General features: G+C 38.8%; 1 protein-coding gene across 7 annotated transcripts in view; it reads right to left on the bottom strand.

Annotated features, from left to right (window-relative positions):
* Positions 1 to 6,235: 6,235 nt before the first annotated feature.
* pou2f2b (POU class 2 homeobox 2b) overlaps positions 6,236 to 20,186 on the bottom strand; it is a 224,473-nt gene continuing 210,522 nt past the window's right edge. For 6 of the 7 annotated variants that reach the window (XM_057833939.1, XM_057833941.1, XM_057833942.1 and 3 more), the window contains 5 exons: positions 19,532 to 19,729; positions 19,260 to 19,465; positions 16,018 to 16,086; positions 15,296 to 15,369; positions 6,236 to 9,358 (listed from right to left, as the gene is read on the bottom strand). In XM_057833939.1, the coding sequence (XP_057689922.1) occupies positions 9,048 to 9,358; positions 15,296 to 15,369; positions 16,018 to 16,086; positions 19,260 to 19,465; positions 19,532 to 19,729 (858 nt within the window). In that variant the 3' untranslated portion in view covers positions 6,236 to 9,047. The remainder of the gene's footprint in view (positions 9,359 to 15,295; positions 15,370 to 16,017; positions 16,087 to 19,259; positions 19,466 to 19,531; positions 19,730 to 20,186) is intronic. The other variant, XM_057833943.1, reaches the window with a different exon arrangement.

The following is a 20,186-nucleotide window of genomic DNA, read 5'->3' on the forward strand; positions in this document are numbered from 1 at the left end:
ATCATCTTATTTTTCTCAACAAAAGCAAAATTTGCATTTTTCTATATACAATCACAACTTATTAAGGTTGGATTTTGCTATTGTGTAGAGATACAAAATCCAACATGGCGGGCGTCACAAAACAAAGCTTTTTAAGTTAAAAATTCTTGTAAATAAATGCTGGAATTGCGGAATTTCTATAGATTTGACCGTAAAACAGTCTCGATCCTTGTATAAAAGCAAAAAATAGGCCTTTATCGTTCATTTTACGTAAATATTTCAAGCCAATGTTACGGTATTGTGTAATCCAACATGGCGGTCGTCACGAAACAAATCTTTTTAAGTTGAAAATTCTTGTAAATAAATCCTTGAATTGCGGAATTGATATAGATATGAACGTAAAACAGTCTAGATTCTTGGTTAAAAGCGAAAAATCTGGCAGTTATCGTTCAATTTATGTAAATATTTCAAGCCAAAGTTACGGTATTGTGTACTCCACCATGGCGGCCTTCACAAAAAAGCTTTTTAAGTTGAAATGTCTTGTAAATAAATCCTTGAATTGCGAAATTTATATAGATATGAACGTAAAACAGTCTAGATTCTTGGTTAAAAGCAAAAAATGGGCAGTTATCGTTCATTTTACGTAAATATTTCAAGCCAAAATTACAATATTGTGTAATCCAACATGGCGGTCGTCACGAAACAAAGAGGTTTTTAAGTTGAAAATTCTTGTAGATAAATGATTAAATCGCGGAATTTCTATAGATATGAATATAAAACAGTCTGGACTCTTTTACGTATATATTTCAAGCAAAGACGTAGGTTTGGTCTTAACATTGGTAGGGACGATATAACAGCATAACCTGCATGTACACTTTTTGCTCGGGATTGGATATTAGTAAAACCAAATAGACTGGGCGAACAGGGGTCAGAGCTACATTTCTCACGTGTATGAACCTAATTAATTGACAGGCTAAATCAGGGGTGCTCATTATGTCGATCATGATCGACCAGTCGATCGCAACTCTAGTGTGGGTAGCTCGCGGCATCCTAAAAAAACAATAATAAAAATAATGTACATAGTTAATTATGATTATGTTGTTGCATATGAAGTTATCCAGCACCTCGCTCTATAAGCAGCTGCTTGCTCACATTTTTCTGGTTCTATAGTTTCCAGCAAAGGTCACTACATTTCTCACAGTTTAATTAACGTTAACAGTAGAAAACACATACAGGAGGACACTTCTAAGCAGCTTCCTACTTGAGTTTTGCAGGTTAGCAAGTTCACACAGTTTAATATTATGCTAACTCTGATTCAGGTCAAGACTTTCAGTAACAAAACTAGTGGTGTGTTTCCTACCCCAAAAACATTGGTGTCTTTTTAAAATACTTACAGTGGCTGCTGCGGGCCGGGAAAAAAAAAAAAAAAAAAAAATATCCCTTCTCTTCAATGGGGGTGAAGGAGGCGGCATGTTGTCAACATGTATATGTGTCTGGGCTGTGTGAGTCTGAGCATTTGTGTGGTGGGAGTGGGTCAAGTCATCAGCCAATCAAATGTGTGTTTGAAGTGAAAAAAAAGGGACCGGCACATTCAGCAAGTGTAAAGGGTAAGTCTGAACATAATGAAAATGATTCACTTGAAAATGGTAGGGTCAATTCTATTGTTACACCATATGGGAAGAGAATCTAAATTACCTATATAACAGAACTCATTATATAATTCATATAATGTTGCTTAAAAGTTGGTGGGGACAATTTGAGCAGCCTGAAAAGTTGGTAGTGTTATGGCCCTACCGACTTTATGCAAACCTACGCCCTTGATTTCAAGCCAAAGTTACACTAATTTCATCCGTGGATTTTTTTCACAGTGTTTCAAAGTGCATGTATGGTGCTATTTAATATAATAAAAACCTTGAATCCTCGACCAAATCACTCTTTATACACTCCTGCCTGCTTGTATGCGGTAAAACCTTCGTCCTATTTCTACCTAAATCTGGCATTGGAACGCTGCGTGTTTGAGTTCATCACAGTGAAAGCCAACTCATCGTTCTGCCTCGGTCGGCCCCCTGCGGGAATGCGTGGCGCAATGTCTGTGGAAGCTGTCTTGTCAACTGATGGTGGAGTCTATGGTAAGAATAACATTTTTGCAATTTTCCTAATCAGACCTCCATGCTGTCAGCACAAAATCCCGGTAACCCTAACCCCCAACCACCTCACAAACCCCTGCATTTTTTTGTTTAAAGCATTCATCTATTTGGTTTATCATCAGAGAATGAGGTATATGATGAACTATCTCTCTTTTACATCCAACGCTGGATGACGGAACACAATAAAAGAGGAAAGGGGGGGAAAAAACTGTTAAAGGTCACTATTGATTTAAAAAAAAAAAAAAGCATCCTTTCTTGTGTTTTGCTTCTTTTTGGTCACGTAGCAGTAAAGCTTTCGGAATTTCTCTTGGCGGAGAAACATGTTTAACAAAGTCAACTTTTTGCTCTGCTCACAAAACTGTTACTGTACAAAAAATAAGGTAGACAGGGGGTCCTCAGTTTACCAACGGAAATTTGTAAACCGTAGTCTATCACTAACCTACAGTAACGTACAGTCAATATTTGTGTGAAAAACACTTACAGGCTGCAAATAGAAAACAAATTGAGAAGGAATGACGAAAACCTCGGACCCCCTGCCTCGTCAAACAGAGAATGATTATTTGGTTGGAGGGGTAAGAACATTGTCACATCCATCCCAGAATATTCAAAAAACAAAATAAATTAAATAAATAACAAGGGAACAAATTAACCCTACCCTGAATAAATAGTACAATCAAAAGTCTAACTTTAAAACAAAACAAAAAAAGAGAGATAGTTAAAATTTTTGGTCTAAAATCAAGTCAATGTTAATCACTCAATCGCTACCAAAAAAAATGGACATCTCCATCAGTGGTAGCGAACGAGTTAAGGATTTGTTTTTTTCCTCAGTTTTTTTTTCTTCAATACATTGGCAATAAGTAAGCAGTAGTAGAACATAGATTTTTTTTTTTGGAACTACAAAAATCTATAGGAGCACTAACAGATACATTCCGTCTAAAGAGTCCACGCGGACAAAAAGGCTTCACCTTTGAGACGCCGACTTCCACGTCTGCGCCAAGTCGTCTTTGGGTCAACGCCCGCCTTCCTGAAGCGAATCCAGGGGAGCGCCGGAAACCCCGAAAAACCGCAACTGCGTTTCGGGTTGAAAATTTGCTGCCCAAATCTGCTCCGTTTTCCCAGACCGTCACTTCCCGTGTATTTGGTTTGTTTTTTTGGCGTTTTTGGAAAAATCTGGAAGCTAAATTTTCAGTTTTTTTTTTCTTCAACCCAAACACCTGATAAAAATCTGTAGCACGACTACAGGAAAAGAAAAAGCGAGTGGGTTATCCCAAATGCGTGGTCATAATAAGCACTAAAAGGTACAGTACGATAAAACGGCATCACAGCAACCCGACAGAAAATAAGGATTTCTTTGAAAAGAAGATTCAGTTCAGTGAGGTCGTTTACGTTTTGGTACCATCCGGCACCAAAAGGGAGGCTGGAGGGGCCAACCCTTGAAATTTTTGGTGCTTCTCCTGTGCTACACACTTTGAGGGCAGCGCCCAAAAGTCTTCCCTTGCTCCCTCCAGACACATTTGGTTGTTTTTGGTTTGCTTCAGTCAGTCCTTGGGTTGTCTCTTTTTGGTTTGGGTTTATTTTTGGTATCCTTTAAAAAAAAAAAAAAAAAAAAGTGTGACGTCACGGCCGTGCGTCCTACGCTTAGCTGGGTAAGCAGTCCCTTGGGCGAAAAGTACCCCCGTTTGGGGTGGCAGACCAACTTACCCCAGGAATTGTTCGACAAGCTTGCACTAAAGTTGCTTCCCATTAGTTGTTCAGTAGGGAAACTCCACGTGAGGGTTTTAGAGTTGAGCCGATTACCCGAAAGGGGGCGGGGCTAGGAGGGGGCATTGAGTCCTGGTTTGAACCCCTCGTCCCGCGGCCCCCTCCGGGCGTCTTGGCTCTTGACAAAAAATGCTTTGGTTTCCGTTTTGAGCGTTTAATGGCAGTCGGATGAATGGCGGCGAAAGGGGCAAAGTTGATTGATGAAAGGGGGTAGTGAGAGATGGCGGCCACAATCGCGGCTTCAACGGATTTTCCGTTGTGAAATGACGATGATTAAGATAAGCTACATCTCACTTTAACAAAAAAAGAAAAAAAAATGGTAAAAGACTGCTAAATTCTGGGTAAAATACAGGCAGCTGCATTTGACAGAAATGAGAAACATGTAAAAAGTTCTAATGTGAAATTAACATATTAGTGTAAAATTAACTCAATTTTAACAGTTATTTGATATCAAAGGACTTTACAAATGTGCAACCAGTATGATGGTGGTGGTGATGTCACTGCGCTTCCTTTCTTTGCTTTCCACCGTCATCGTGGCAGGCAGGCGTGCTGACTACCGAGTAGTTTTGGGTATTGTAGTTTTATCCAGTACTGGTTATTTTTGATATTTTTAAAACCTGTTTCGGTGCTGAAACATTTTTTTTTACCGATACTGCCACCCAACAAATAATTTAAATACAACTTAAATGTTTCTAAATTATGAACACAAATAACTTCAAATGAAATAAAGTGATTGTGGCGGAAAACACAGACAAGGATGAAAAAGCAGTTTCTGCTCTTGCACCCCTCTTTAAAATAAACTGCTGTATTTTAAGCCAAAACATCTGTTGTGATTGATAGAAAAATATGTCTATATACTGCCATAGCGTTTTCATGTCGCATTAAACCCCCGAACTATTTTTAATTTGTCAGTTTTACCCTGATGCCGCGCAACCGCTTTTTTTCAACCCAGCCTTAAAAAGAATTATACTCATTATTTGAAATCTCAATCATTTTTAGCTTAGAATCACTAATTGATGTCTAATATTTATTTATATTTATTTAAAAAAACAACTTTATAAAATTATTCATTCACATATTTTAAACTTTAAAACAAATTACGTCACAAAGGAAAAAATAGTGTCTGTAAATAGGTCACGGATATCTACCTCATAACTACTGTATCTCTTAATTGTATTTTTTTGTTACCGTCCCATTTCCCCCCGTTATTTTAGATGATAAATAATCAATCAAAACAAAGAAAAATTGAGAGGGAAAAAAACGTTTAAAAGGGTAAATATTTGGAAAAGAAAATCTCAACCACTCCTTGATGTTTGCGATTTCTGCATTGCGACCCTTGTTTCACCCACATAATCCCCAAAAAGTCTGGCTGTGGCTATTCACAGCTGTGTCTTGACACTCAGTGAGACATGCTACGCAGAGTTTTTGGATCAAAACAGTGTAAGTACGCGATAATATCTCGTTAAAATCATGGTGTCTTTAATTATGCTCTCCCATGCTCTTACCTGGAGTGAGGGTTTAGGGGTTTAAAAAAAAAAAAAAAAAAATTAAAATACCCTCCTGTTCAAAGTTCTTCCCCAGAAAATTGATTTTAAGATTTCCAATGATGTATCACACACCCATTTAGGATAATTTTGAAATTTGGCCAAATTTGGGGTCTCAGAGTGGAACTTCAAGTCACCTGAGTGTTTTCCGCCATATACTGTATAAATATACTTTTTTGGAAAGGTTGAGGATTTAGTCCCCCGGGTTACGAATGAGCTCCGTTCCTATCCTGGCGACGTAACCCAAATTTCCACGTAAATCGGAATTATCTCTTTAAATACACCTGAATACACTCTAAATCTCAAATTAACTATCCAAAAACATTGTACGTCATTGTAATGTCCAAGACGTTGGAACTAAGTCCTAGCTAGACAGCGAGCTAAACTGTAATTTTTCCCCTCTCTCTGTCTCTCTCTCACTCGTCTTCTTCATGGAAGCGGATGCGCGTGGACTATGTGGTTTTTGTTCAAAATAAATCAATAAAGAAAACGTTGAAATAATAGATTATTTAATTTTGGGGATTAAATCTATATGATGAAAACTTTTTGTGTGTGTGTGTTAATAACGTGGTCACCGCCTGACACCTTGCTTGCAGAGGCGTCGCATCCCATTAGGCAAACCAGGCAATTGCCTAGGGCCCCCAGTCAGCAGGGGCCCTCTGGAGATTTAAACAGATTTAGCACACGCAGCTTTACTGCACTGTTGCAGCGACAATTGCGACAGTGCCAGTGAAAGCCTTGTGTCTGAGTTCCCTGAAGGGGCCCCTTCACTCGCTCTACACCCACCCCCCCAACCCCCGTGACTCAGAGTGAGAGTGAGCGTCGATTTGGCTTTTTTTTTTAAACTGGCGTATAACCAAAATGAAGAGAAGTTGTCCTTCTGGAAGCGACAAAAGAAAGAAAAAAAATCAGAAGAGAAGAAACGGAAGCAAGACAGCGGTGAGTGTACTATGTTACTGTAGTTTTATGTCCTAATGTAGTAGAAGCCGGGCACTTTGAGTGTCCTAAAAAGCGCTGTATGAGACCGAGGCGTTATTATACTTTTATTAAATATGCTATTGCTCCAAGTCCAACTGTCCCCCTTACTTGCGCACGTTCGAAGGGCTCCATGTTGCTTGTTGCCAGGGGCCCCCGGGGACCCTTGCTACGCCTCTACTTGCTTGCTATCGGGTCACATTGAATAAGGCGTTATTGAAACGGAAAGTTAACCGTTGACAGAGGAAGCATGGCCCAAAAACGAATTAGCAATTTTTTTCTTTACAAAAAGTGAAATTTTCTAAAATTCAATTCGACGTCAAAAATGAATATGATTATGATAGTTTATAATAGTGCTCAGCAAGGAAAAGTTAGCAGCAGATTTAGACCTTGGAGAACTTTGAATTGTTTGCATTGCAGTCATATTATTGTTTGTTGTTGCTGTTGAGCTGCCACTGTGCAGAGCGCTGTTGGATATTTGTGTGCAATTCATTTTGACTCTGTGTTAAACCGAGGCTTTTTCAACCTTTTAGTTTTCAAATGTGTTTTGTGTCATTGCGCCGTCTAGCTGTGGGGATTTGCATTATAATACATGGGCGCTTTTATTTCCAATACAAAAACTCCAACACCCACAGTAGGTGAAATAGAACACTGCCTTTGCAGTAGCCGAGCAGTGGTATGTAAACTATCCAGAATGCGTGTGTACTAGAGGGGGGAATCTTTGGGCACCTTCAGAGGCTCCGATTCGATTATAAATCGATTATAGATGCACCACAAACCCCTCCGCTTTTAATTTTTTGTACACTAGTTCCAAAATTGTTCAAAAATCCTCTCAGGCAAAACAAACTACTATTTCAGTATCAAGTTAACCGTTAAAAACAGTAAATAAAATACGGCCGCAGTCAGGTATTATTGTTTTTTTGTTTTTTTTTCATCTAGCGGCATGAGTTGAACATGATATTTACTCTCGGTCCGTTCCTCATTGCGTCCTGAAGACCGCGCTGACTGTGTTTTATGTCCGCTTTACCTGGTATAATTCAATAATCGGAATTTGGATGTTTGTAAATCGTTCTCAAATCTTCCACGGCCGAATCGCGAAGAATCTAAGAATCGGAAGTTTCGCAAGCCTCTAGTGTGTACTGTCATTGCGCACGCCTCCTATGGAGAAAAAGCGCGAGGATGACAAATTTGGACCGAAACGGACGTTTTTGGAATGGGGGAAGAACAAAATAAGATCCGCAGCACCCCCAGCTGTGAGTGACTTCCAGCGCCCCTGCATGCGCTCTTACTCGCATGTGGAAGTACTACCTGCTCTACGCTTCCTGCGCCAAAATAAAAGCATGCATTACAAAACAAATGTCAAAATTATAATCAAATACACATTTCCCCAAAGGGCAGACAGTCATATCAATACAATTTTTCTATTTTTTAAATTATAAAAACAAACAAACAAACAAACAAACAAAATCAAAATAAAGAATATCAGTTATTTTGTTCGTTAATCGAAAAAAATGGAAATATATCATTTTTGTCATTATGAAACTCCAAAATAGGGATTTGGGCAATATTTAGGCCAACAATGTCTCCCAAAATTCGCTATCAAAATACTTGTGGATTCATTTGATCATCGATTACTTATTGATAAGTCAATTAATCATGGCTTCCATTGTTGGCAGACATACGTGACCCACAACAAAGATGAGTTTGATGAGTTCTACATGCAAGCACAGCTCCAACTGATCTGCAATAGCTCACTAGTTAGCACGTTTGACTTCCAAGATAATGGCATAAGGTGAAGAACAAGAAAATGTGCAATATGATGTTATTACCACTATCAAGACTGGTTACACACAGTATTAAAAAATTAACAATTTTACGTTCTATCATAATTTTGAGTTTTAAAGTATACCAAAGAATTTACGGTTGCCGAAGCACAATACCGTTTTTACATGTAATTCAAAATTTTCTCTGTGTTTAATGGTAACTACAGCTGCCATTATTTTACCCTAAGTGAACATTTTTTTTTTTTTTTTTTTAAACAGTGTAAATGCAGCTTCATGAAATGGTGGACAAACAATGTTTGTGTAGCAGTGGAGTCCTGGTCCTGGATAGCTTCACTATGTATTTACATGTCCTTTGAATAAAGCTTTTCTCTCCGTATTTTTTGGTATTTGGGGTTTTGGTATGGTTGTCATTTTTTTTTTGTCATTGTGTGTTCTTCCTCTGCCTCCTCCTTAGGTATATTTTTGGTTTCAAACGTCTACTCCTCTTCTTCAGACCCGCGAAAGAAATAGAAAAATCCTCCTTTTTTTGTCCTCCTCGGTCTTCTTTTGTCATTTTTGGTTTGAGGTGCCATGCTGATGCTGACAAAAAAATAAAAGATCCCTCTTTGGGACGAGAAAGATTTTTGGTTTCGGTCTTCCCCTTCCTGCCCCCTTCTCCCCTCCTCTTTCGCTCTCTCCTTCCCTCCTCTTCCATTCTGTGGGTTTTTTGGCATCGGAAAGCGCTGGAGGGAAGGACAGAGAGATCCAGAAGAAGAAGAAAAAGAGCGCAAGAGAGAGAGGAAGAGCTAGCTTTGGTGTGAAAGGCCAGAGATGCCTGCTTCCTTCCTTCCTCCTCTCTGATTGGCCGCCCGCCGCCGTCACTCCATCTTAGGGCTGTGCGCCATTTCACTGGATGAGCAGGAGGAGGCGGGGCTGGAGCAGGGAGAGGGTGAGCACAGGGTGGGGCTGACGCTGCTGGCCGAGGGGGCGAAAGGAGAGGGGCGCGAGGCCTCAGCCGCCGCGCTCAGGAGCCCGGCGCCCGGGCTTTGGCCCATGTGAAGGAGGGCGGGGTGGTTGAGGAAGAGGGAGGACGCCAGGCCGCCGCCCCGCCCGCCCGGTGCCCCAAGCATCATCTTGCCGCTGCCCTCAAGACTGGTAAGAGGCAGCTGGCCACCACTGGTTGCTAGGGCTGGGGGAGACAAGCAAAGGTAAAGGTTTAATAGAAATTAATGGTGGCAGTGACTCATTTTTAAAAAGCAGCCACTCCAAGCTATATTTTAGTGTTAAAACATAAATTAAACAATGAGGCAAACCACCCTGTTTATTAGCATAGTTCAGCACTTGTCATGAATACTTTACATGGAAAAATTAATAATGACTTTTTCTTAGCAGTTGAAGCTAGCTAGCTGTTACTGTTGATCAGAAGGACAACTTTATTTGGATAGGAAAAAAAATAAAATACTGTTGTCTTATATGGTTTATATGGCATTAGGAAGATTGAGACATTTTGTCAAGGCTAACTATTTTATAAAATATGAAAACTACAAGCGAGGACCCATTCTTTTGGGAAAACTGATCATGAAAAAAGCCAGCATATCATGTGATTTACTGTTTTCTTCTTCTACCATGATAAAAAAAAATTAGGGCAGCAGATAAAGGTGTCCCAATCGATCTGGTCCGACCACGTCATTTTCAAAGTATCGGAATCGGCAAAAAAATATCGGACATGCCTTTTTTTAATATATAAATATATTTTATTTAAATCGTTTTCTAATTGTATTTAACGTTACAGACAAAATGTCTTACACTCATCCAGAGTAGTTTTGGCTTAAAGTAGGGCTATCAAATTTATTGCGTTAACAGCGGTAATTAAAGTTTCTTAATTAATCACGTTAATTAATTAACGCATGCGCTGCACGACCCACTCCTGCATCATCGCGTTCAATCTATAAAGGCGCAGTTTTACCTATATGTAGAGCTAAAAGGCAGCGTATAATTAGTAGAGATAATTTTGACAGCCTTTGGAGCCTTTTTTTATTTGGCTAAAGCCTTACAATCCCTCTCTCAGAAATTAAAAATATCATGAGAGGTGATGTGGGGAAGAAAGGTAGTAGTTGATCATTTTCTTAACACCCTATGTTCTTTCCCAACACAGAGAAGATATATGAATTGGTGCCCCTACAAACAGTCATGGTTGCACTTCCCATCATGCATTTGGGCAGAACAGTTAAATGGGTGCAGGTTCATTTACTGAGAGCTCAACAAGTACATTAGATGACAATATTTAGTCACAATATACAAAGTCACATTTATCCTTTAAGAATTACAAGTCTTTCTATCCGTGGATCCCTCTCACAGAAAGAATGTTAATAATGTAAATGCCCTCGTGAGGATTTATTGTCATAATAAACAAATACAGTACTTATGTAGTGTATGTTGAATGTATATATTCGTCCGAGTTGTATTCATTTTTTTCTTAATGCATTGCCAAAATGTATATGATCGGGGGAAATTATCAGGAATGACTGGAATTGAATCAGGAGCAAAAAAAAACAATTGGATCGGAAAATATCAGGATCGGCAGATACTCAAACTAAAACGATCGGGATCGGATCGGGAGCAAAAAAGCATGATCGGAACAACCCTAGTAGCAGGGATGCTTGTGTTTTTGTGGGATCGTTGTTTTCGTCAACGATCATGCGCGAAGATTAAGGGGGGACCAGGGCATAGTCCCCCCCTGTGGCCGAAAATGTCATTGCATGTAATTGGCTTTCCAATACATGAATTTAAAATTAAGACTATGCCGGTAAAATGTTGTCTATAAAAGTTGTAAAACAATAAAACAAACAACCAAAATGAATGAAATTAACCAAAAAAATTATAAGGGGTCAAAATTATTTTTCAAACAGATCATGTGACTAGCACTTTGGAGACTGTCATTTGCTTTGCTTAGCCCCCCCCAAAAAAACAAAAAAAAAAACCTGAGAACAGAAGAGGCAAGATGGATATACATAATTTTTCAAACCTAAGCTTTCAAAAGCAACAACAACTACAGAACGAGAACCAAGGATTAAAGGTTAAACGCTGGAGAAAACCGCCAAAATGCTGAATGGAGTTTCAGTTTTCACCACTAAAGACATTGATTGTACAACAAAGCTACCACAGGGCGTACCATATTCAATAGATGACGATCTTGGCCAAAGGTATAGCTGTCCTAAGCAGCCTAATTTAGAATAATCTAAAAAATGATGGGGGGAAAAAAAAAAAAGCTAATTTAAACGTATTATTATAAATGTTTCTCGCTGGAATATTCAGTCAAAAAGCATACGGCGTCGACTTCTCCACTAGGTAAGACAGGAAAAATGTGTGCGCTCGCACAAACAGCTGGGATGCCAGTATGTACGAGCATGGGCTAAGCTACGATCCGAGCATATACTGTATACTATACGTCAATTTTAATGCTGACACTGCGTTTCAGGGTCAACAACATTTTAGCCCCACCCCCACCACCAAAAAGTCAAACTCCACCTATGTCAACAACGACGACGACGAAAATATTTTAAAAACAAACAATTTTTTCATGACGACGAGATAAAAACATGGCTTGGGAGACTAGACCATAAGACGAATGTCCGTTTTCGTCTGACAAAAAGACAACGAGATGAAAATGCGACATAAATTTCTGTCTTATGTTCACAATCCGTGACATTTTCATATTGTATGTGGAGTACGTGGGTTGTACGCGCCACTCATATGAGTGCCTACCCCCACCATCAACCCCCCATCCTCACTGGTGTTAGGATGTGCTTCAAGCAAGCATAGTAAGATTTGTTTATTTTGGCAAGAGAGACTATGCAATTTTGCTTCCCACACTAAATGTAACTTGTAGCGTTAGCATAGCATTTGCATTAGCTTTAACATTTAGCATGGCGAGTATCGTTTTAAACTCTCAGACAACTTTTTTTTACATAGTGGCGTCCAGAAGTTTTGAATTTTACTGACGAAAACATGTCGAGTAGTCGTCAACTAAAACTAGAGGTAGACGATCACATTTTGAAATGACTGCAATATGACTAGGAATAATAAATATTTTTGTCCAAAAGATTAAGACTGCAATTGCAGGTCTGCCAAAAACAGCATTGAGTGGGATACACTTCTTGACCTATATACAAATTTAAAATAATATTTAAGCATCGTTTTCACTTAGTTTTTTTATCTTTAGAATAAAGATGGGTACATTTACTCATGACTTGCATGTATTTTGTATGTGGATAATTTAGAATTGGAAGGTTGGTGCGTAAAATGTCTTCAAATTGTGAAATGATCCATATCATCCGTCTGTATTATACTGCCCCTGTGTGGCACAGATGGAATATAAAAAGACATGTAAAGAGAATTGATAGTCTTTCAAATTGTGTTTTAATATGTATGATTTTGCAAAGTTATACTATTACGGAGTGATATATTTGATCACAAATATACACATTAGAACTACACATACTTTTTGTCTTGGGGGACTAATTCATTAACAAAAATGAATTTTCATCTGCTTATTCCAGGTTGGGTTGCAGGTTGCAGCTTGAATTAATTCATTTTTGTCATTACAGTGTTTTTAATTGCAGCTACAATAGAGCGTGCAAATCAGTTGCCGCTTTGGTTTTCTTATTGTCATCACTGACAGCACGGCAACAGGTTTGAGTGGGTCATTGTTATGGCAACGCTGCAGTTCTTCTGTTCACAAAAACAGCTTATACATTAGCGGAGTCCATCATGTAGGATTTCATGCACAAAGGCTCATGAGCTCAGTTGATGAGCTGCTGAGTTTTCACACATTTGAGTTATTTGTGACTAATGATGCAGGGAGGAAAGGAATCACATGAGGAAGATGAGCACACTCACGCTTTCACGCAGCAACACTCCTCACATGCAATGGATTTTGATGGTGTGCTTTCATTTAAAGCCAAAGTGCTCTTTAAATGGTACAAATGAGGATTAGGCTCACAATGAAAAGGAGACTTTTACACTACGAGTGAAAAGTTGTCATTTTAAGAAACAAAGTTGGATGAAGATTTTTAAAAAATGATATTCATGCAAAATGATATCTACAGTATATTTAAAGAAAAAAATAGCCACTGAAAAGAAACATTTTCTTTTTTCCTACTCCTTTTCAAAGATGTCAAGGCTTTATCATATTAGTTTCTGTTGTTTTGCTAAACTTGTTCATGTTTAATTGTTCTTTTGTGGTTGTTCCTGTAAATTTTCATCATTCAAAAAGCAGGGTTTTATAATTAAAAAAGAAGAAAAAAAAAAAAAAAAAGAAATAAAAATAAAAAAACATGAGAAAAAGTGAGAATCAGACAAAATATTTTTTTAAAAATATATAGATATTTGGAGGAGAAACCAATTTTAATCTCATCCCCCAAAAACATTCGGTATTCTTAACAGGAAAATGTTTGAGATTTGATGATAAGAATATTTCATTTAAGAAAAGAATAACATTTCTCAGGTCATTTTTGAATTTACAGTCAAACCAAAAATGATTTAAAAATTCAAATAGTCTTTTTTTTTTTCTTTGAATAGAATTTTAGTCAAACGATGAATTAAAGCAACATGTTATTTAAATACTAGTCCCATGTCACCCTTTATTTTTGCAAACATTTTTTTCAAAATGAGTTCTTGGTTTAAAACATTTGACATTTGAGGAAAATAAAATTAACAAATAAATAAATGTTTTCAGAATAATATATTTGAAAGAACTTGAATACTGGACAAAAGCATGAAAATGTTCCAGAATTTTAAAAACATATCTTCTTAAAATAATTTCCTAGGCCATTTTGTTTTCTAGATTTGTCAGAAAACATGAAAAACCCTGAACAATTTGATTAAAAAAAAAAAACACCATTTTGATTAACAATTAAAAATAAGAAAAAAGAAAAACACATTTTTCACAATACTTCTTAAACAACTGCTTAGCCATCAGCTATAATTTATGCTTAATTTATCAGCCATAATTTGTGCTGAAAATTTAAGTTTAAAAAAAAAATAGACTAAGGCAATTACAGGTAATCCCCAGGTTACGACGTACTCTACTTACTTGATTTCGACTTTACGAGTCTCGTCCGCCATCTCCAGTCTAATTTTTTTTCTTTTTTTAGTCGCGTAATCAGTACCTTATTTTACCTCACAGTATCATATTTTTTTACTTTACTTTATTAATACGACGTGTTCTGTCCTCACTAAACGTGAAGTTGTTCAGATTGGCAGACAGCAAACAAGGCAGTTGTGGTTTTTGAAGCTTTTTACGTCCTTCAATTTTGACAATTTGTAAAGTTGTAACACACATATGTACTTATGTTCAAAACGACATGCATTTCAACAATAAAACACTTGACACAAAAGAACTGGTGTTCAAAAGTCCATCTTTTCTGATCAAAATGTAAATTCAGTCGATTAAATTAGCCTAATTTGCTTAACTAGAGTGAGCTAGTTTAAATGCTACGAACGCTAACATGTTTACAATTCCCATAGCAAATCGCTCACACAGAACTCCACAAACAGTAGCTGTAAACTTGATTACAAATGCAAACAGAAACATATATTAGCTGAAACAACTTACAGCCTTATGTGGGCCAAACCACAGCGTAGCAGTCTTTTTACCATTTCAGACGAGTCTGCTCCTCAGTCATACAAGGCTGGGTCCAGCCAGACCCAATGCTGCCACCAGATCAATAAACAAAATACAATACTTTTGGACTTCTTGGCTCGCCATTTTGAGATTTAGGGGTGCTTAAACGGTTAATTCCGATTTATGCGGAAATTCGGGTTACGTTGTCAGCACAGGAACAGAACTCGTTCATAATCCGGGGACTACCTGTATTTAAAATGGTTGATGTTTCAGAAATATCTGTATGTTGGTGTATAAGTTTGACATTTTTGCCATTTTTAACAGAAAAAGTTATTTAAAGGGTTTTTCCAATTGTTTACATTTTCAATTAAAAATTGCCAATAGTATATATATATATGTATATTTTATTTACTGTTCTAATTATGATTTTTAAAATGAACCTTGAATCTTCCGCTATCAACTATGGCTCTATTTGCCTAGCATGGTCGTGCAAACACACACCTTGAATGGTAGCCAGGGGATTGTTACCGAGGAGGGCTTGGCTCATCCCTGTGTTAACCCCCATCACAGTGTTCCTGTTGTGTCACAGACACATGCACGCACCCAAACGCAACAGCACACATACACATGTAAAGACAGGCAAAGGAGAAAAGAAGGAAAGCAAGCAAGTTTAGCAGCTTACAAAAGAAAAGAGTGGAACCTCTAAAATAATTCATTTACTGTATAAAACCATGTTATTGTAACTGAATGGCTGCCATTGACAGTGGTAGAGGTCAATTCGAAATAGATTTAGTTTTTTTCTCCGTCAATGACAGTAAACAAGTCTAAACACTCAATTCAAAATTTTGGGCAAACAGAACATGTGATTAAGAGGTTCCATATCACATGCAATCCAACAGGTGCAAATAGACTTCTGTTCATTTGGTCATGTGCAAAAATGAAACCAAAACAGGGAAAGAGCATTTTGAACCAAAGCTGCACATTTCAGCGTGTTCTCATGTCTCATGAGAATTTAGAAGGAAACCGGAGAAAAAGTAAAGCAACCACAACACACTCTAGCCACAGTGCTAGTGCACATCATTTTACAGGAATAGCACGCCTATTATAGCGATAACTGCACAAAAAAGTCATTTTTTTCCCTGCAAACTTGTAGAAAAATCTAAAAGGTCTAAAAAAAAAAAAAAAAAACCTCAGTTTGCGTGCATCGCGCATTTATTCTTTACCTCAAGTTTGCAGCGAAGTCGGGGATGTAGCTTGACACCTCACCGTTCTTTTTGCCGAAACGCCACATGCTGTGGAAAAACGCAAACAAATACTATGTTAGAACACATTTCATACATAATACCTATGAATTGAATTGGCAAAAAATAGCCTTATTCCGAATGCAGTTTCTAGAATTTGCCAAAACCAAGACTGAAAGGTCAACAGAACATCGTCTTTGTGAAACCCTGTTCCTCACACCCAGCAGCAATTTAGAAGATGTTTTTATGTGTCATCTTATACATGCTGAAGTATTGTTAGTCTTCAGAGGTAGACAATAAGGAAAATTAGCGCCCTCTGGGCCAATGGCTAACAAATTCCACTATCAAATCCACTGACCCAGGTCAACGCTTAAGTTATTGATCCCAATCATCATGAAAAAGAACAATTTGCTTGAATGACATGAATAACGTTGACTTTTTTTATGTAGATTTAATGAAAAGTGCAACAAAAATGGTGCAAAAACACGGATCTAGTGCAAATAACCCTATTCTAATTCCATAATCGTTCCATAATCACTCAACTATACACGAATAAACCCAAATCGACTCCACTGACCACTTACACGTATTTTAATGTTTTCAGGAAACAAACACACACACACACACACACAAAAAACAATGTCTCCGAGGCAGGCCCACAGGAGATCCCCGTCCCTGGGCAAAGCTTTCCTGTCTTCCCCATATAGCCCTCTGGAAGTCTTTTAATTGCGTTTAATTGATTTTGCAAGGTGGTAGGTAGGTAGGTACAATGAAGAAAATAAGTATTTGAACACCCTGCTATTTTGCAATTTCTTCCACTTAGAAATCATGGAGGGTTATGAAATTTTCATCGTAGGTGCATGTCCAGTGTGAGAGCTATCATCTAAAAAGAAAAATCTAGAAATCACAATGTGCGATTTTTTTAAGGATTTATTTGTGTGATACAGCTGCAAATAAGTATTTGAACACCTTAGAAAACAAATGTTAATATTTGGTACGGTAGCCTTTGTTTGCAATTACAGAGGTCAAATGTTTCCTTTAGTTTGCAAACACTGCAGTAAGGATCTTGCCCCACCCATCAGTCAGTTTTCTGGGCTGTCGCTGAGAAACACAGAGTTTGAGCACCCTCCAAAGGTTTTCTAGTGGGTTTACTGTAGCTTTGGAGACCGGCTAGGCCATGCTAGAACCTTGTTTTGCTTGGTTTTCCTGGCTTTGTGCCTCAGGTCATTGTCATTTTGGAAGACCCAGGCACGACCCATCTTCAGTGCTCTGATTGAAGCAGGGAGGTTGTTGTCCAAAATATAACAATAATCTCATCCTCTCTTTAATACGTGCACTCGTCCTGCCCCATGCGCAGAAAAACACCCCCAAAGCATGGTGCTACAACCCCCATGCTTCACAGTAGGTATGGTGTTCTTGAGCTAGTACTTATCTTTCTTCTTTCTGCAAACACGGTTAGTGGAATTATTACCAAAATATTCTATTTTCCTCTCATCTGACCACAAAACTTGCTCCTGTGACTACTCTGCATCATCCAAATTGTCATAGGCAAACTTAAAATGGGCCTTGACATATGCTGGTTCAAGCAGGTGAACCTTTTGTGCCATGCATGATTTCAAACCATGACATCTTAGTGTATTACCAACAGTAACTTTGGAAACGGTGGTCCAAGCGATTTTCAGGTCATTGACCAACTCCTGTCGTGCAGTTCTGGGCTGATTCCTCATCTTTCTTAGGATCATTGAGACCCCATGAGGAGATATCTTACATGGGGTTCCACTCCGATTGAGATTGACTGTCATGTTTAGCTTCTTCCATTTTCTAATGATTACTCCAATGTTGGACCCTTTTTTTCACCAATCTACTTGGCAATTGCTACGTAGCGCTTTTCCTGCCTTGTAGAGGTAAACAGTTTTATCTCTCATGTCTTTGGACAACTTTTTTGTTTCCACCGTGTTAGAAGTTTGTCTTACTGATTGTATGGAGTGGACAGGTGTCCTTATGCTGCTCTTGACCTCAAACAACAGCATCTGATTCAGGATAATACATGGAGTGGAGGTGGACTTTTAATAGGCGGAATAACAGGTTCTTTCAGGGCCAGAATTCTAGCTGATAGATAGGTGTTCAAATAATTATTTGCAGCTTCATCACACAAATAAATTGTTAAAGATTTAAGACTCCTTCATGATTTTTAAGTGGGAGGATTTTCAAAATAGCAGGGTGTTCATATACTTATTTTCTCCACTGTAGGTAGGCATTGGCAATGCTTACTTAACTGTGTCGTACTATGTTGTATTTCTCGCATAGTCCTACGTTTATTTCGAACCATACCAGCTGCCAACAAGTCTGCTGATGTTAGTGTGATTTTAAAAGCAAATATGAGCAGGACGGAGTTTTGTCGTAGTTGCTTATGAAACCGTTCAGAGTCAGTTTAAGCTATGCAAAGTAGCTACATAAATCTGAAAAGTCGGTGGATGAAAATTTGCTCACTGCAAAAGTACCTGCGTGAACTAATGCGTACCAGGCGAAGCCACAACAGCTAAGCTAGGCTAACAGGACTGTCGATGAGCAGATTATTTTCCAAAATTGCAGGTTATAAACTGTGTGAAGGCAGTGAAAATTGTAGAAAGCTGAAGAAGTGGCCGTTATTGACCTGAAGTACAGTAATATTGCAGCTTGCCAAGCTAAAGGGTGCTTACGTTAGCACAATGTTATTTATGCTTGTGTGTAACGCAGCTGCATATATAAATTACCCCCAGGAACAGTCAGAGACTTAGGACAACCAGGGGATATATTACATAAGAAAGACAGGGCAGGTGGTAAAGGATAGCTTGTTGAAACAGGAGAATGTCATTGTCAGTCGCGTAAGAAAAAAGCTAAGGCTATGCTACGGTCGGCTAGTTTTTTTCGTCTTTTTCAGCCCTCGACACTCAAGCCATCTCTTCAACTGAACAATTTTATGTTCTTCCACATCTTTGCAAGTGAATTTGGAACCAGGGACATCATTTTCAGACAGAACTGGTAGGCTTAGCTCTGTAAATAGCTCCTTCGTACACGATTTCCATTCATTTCCTATTGAGGACAAACGGTGGTGTGTCCCCCCCTTAGCAAAAGTAGCTAATGTCATGAATATTAATGAGCGGAAGTGACGTGCTGCTTGCGGTACGCCATTGCGATGGTTAATGAATTCCTGTTAATTGCAAGCTATTTGCAAGCCATCTCACCCGGTGTTTAGATTAAGTGCGTTGTGGCTGGGGGTGGCCGGGCTGGCCGTGCTGCGCGGAGGAGCGGGAGGTGGGGTGACCGGAGAGGGGGTGGAGCTGGAGGTGAGGCTGGAAGCCAGACTGGAGGTCAGGGGGCAAACAGGGGACACTGTGGTCGCCGTTGTGCTACTGATACTGGTCACGGCTTGTGACAGCTGGCTGTTCATCTGTCGTAGAGACGAAGAAGGCATGAGATGATAATTCAGCACATGAAATTGGCAAACAAGACGCACCATGTGGGGGCCGTAGCACGGGGGTTTGTGCGCGGGCGGGGCGCTGGCGGGCTGGCTGGGAAGGGGAGGGGTAGAGCTGCTAGGGTTGATGCGCTTCTCCTTCTGCCGGCGGTTGCAGAACCACACCCGGATCACCTCCTTCTCCATGTTGAGCTGCTCGGCGATCAGTAGGATCTCTTCTGAGGTAGGCTTCTGGTTCTACAATGGCAGTGCAGAGAACACGGATCACTCACTACAATCGCTCTGTGCCTAAAGGAGAAATTGTTATCTGTTTTCGCAAACTAAATGTTGAGGGATGCAAATGGAAAAAGCCTTGGTTGATACATCACAGCATTTGCGAGCACGCCAAAACGTCAAGCCTTTGTGCTGTGAACAGCACAAGCGCATTATGATTGGTGTGTCATAAATGCGTTGATGTTTCGGATCTAAAAAAAAAACTTTTTTTTAAAGATATAGTGCTTTCTCAACCATACCAAAGTGCTTTACAAACACACAAACAGCATTAACATCTCACCAACAAAAATTTGTTTATACAATCCATCTACTCTATATTACATCCACAGTTTGAATATTTGTTTCCTGCATTTGACCACCAATATGTTTTAAAATGAATATATAAAAATGATAAAAACTAATGAAGAATAGCATAAAAAGA

The sequence above is a fragment of the Corythoichthys intestinalis genome, chromosome 4 (genome assembly GCF_030265065.1).
Source record: "Corythoichthys intestinalis isolate RoL2023-P3 chromosome 4, ASM3026506v1, whole genome shotgun sequence".
NCBI classification, from domain to species: domain Eukaryota; kingdom Metazoa; phylum Chordata; class Actinopteri; order Syngnathiformes; family Syngnathidae; genus Corythoichthys; species Corythoichthys intestinalis.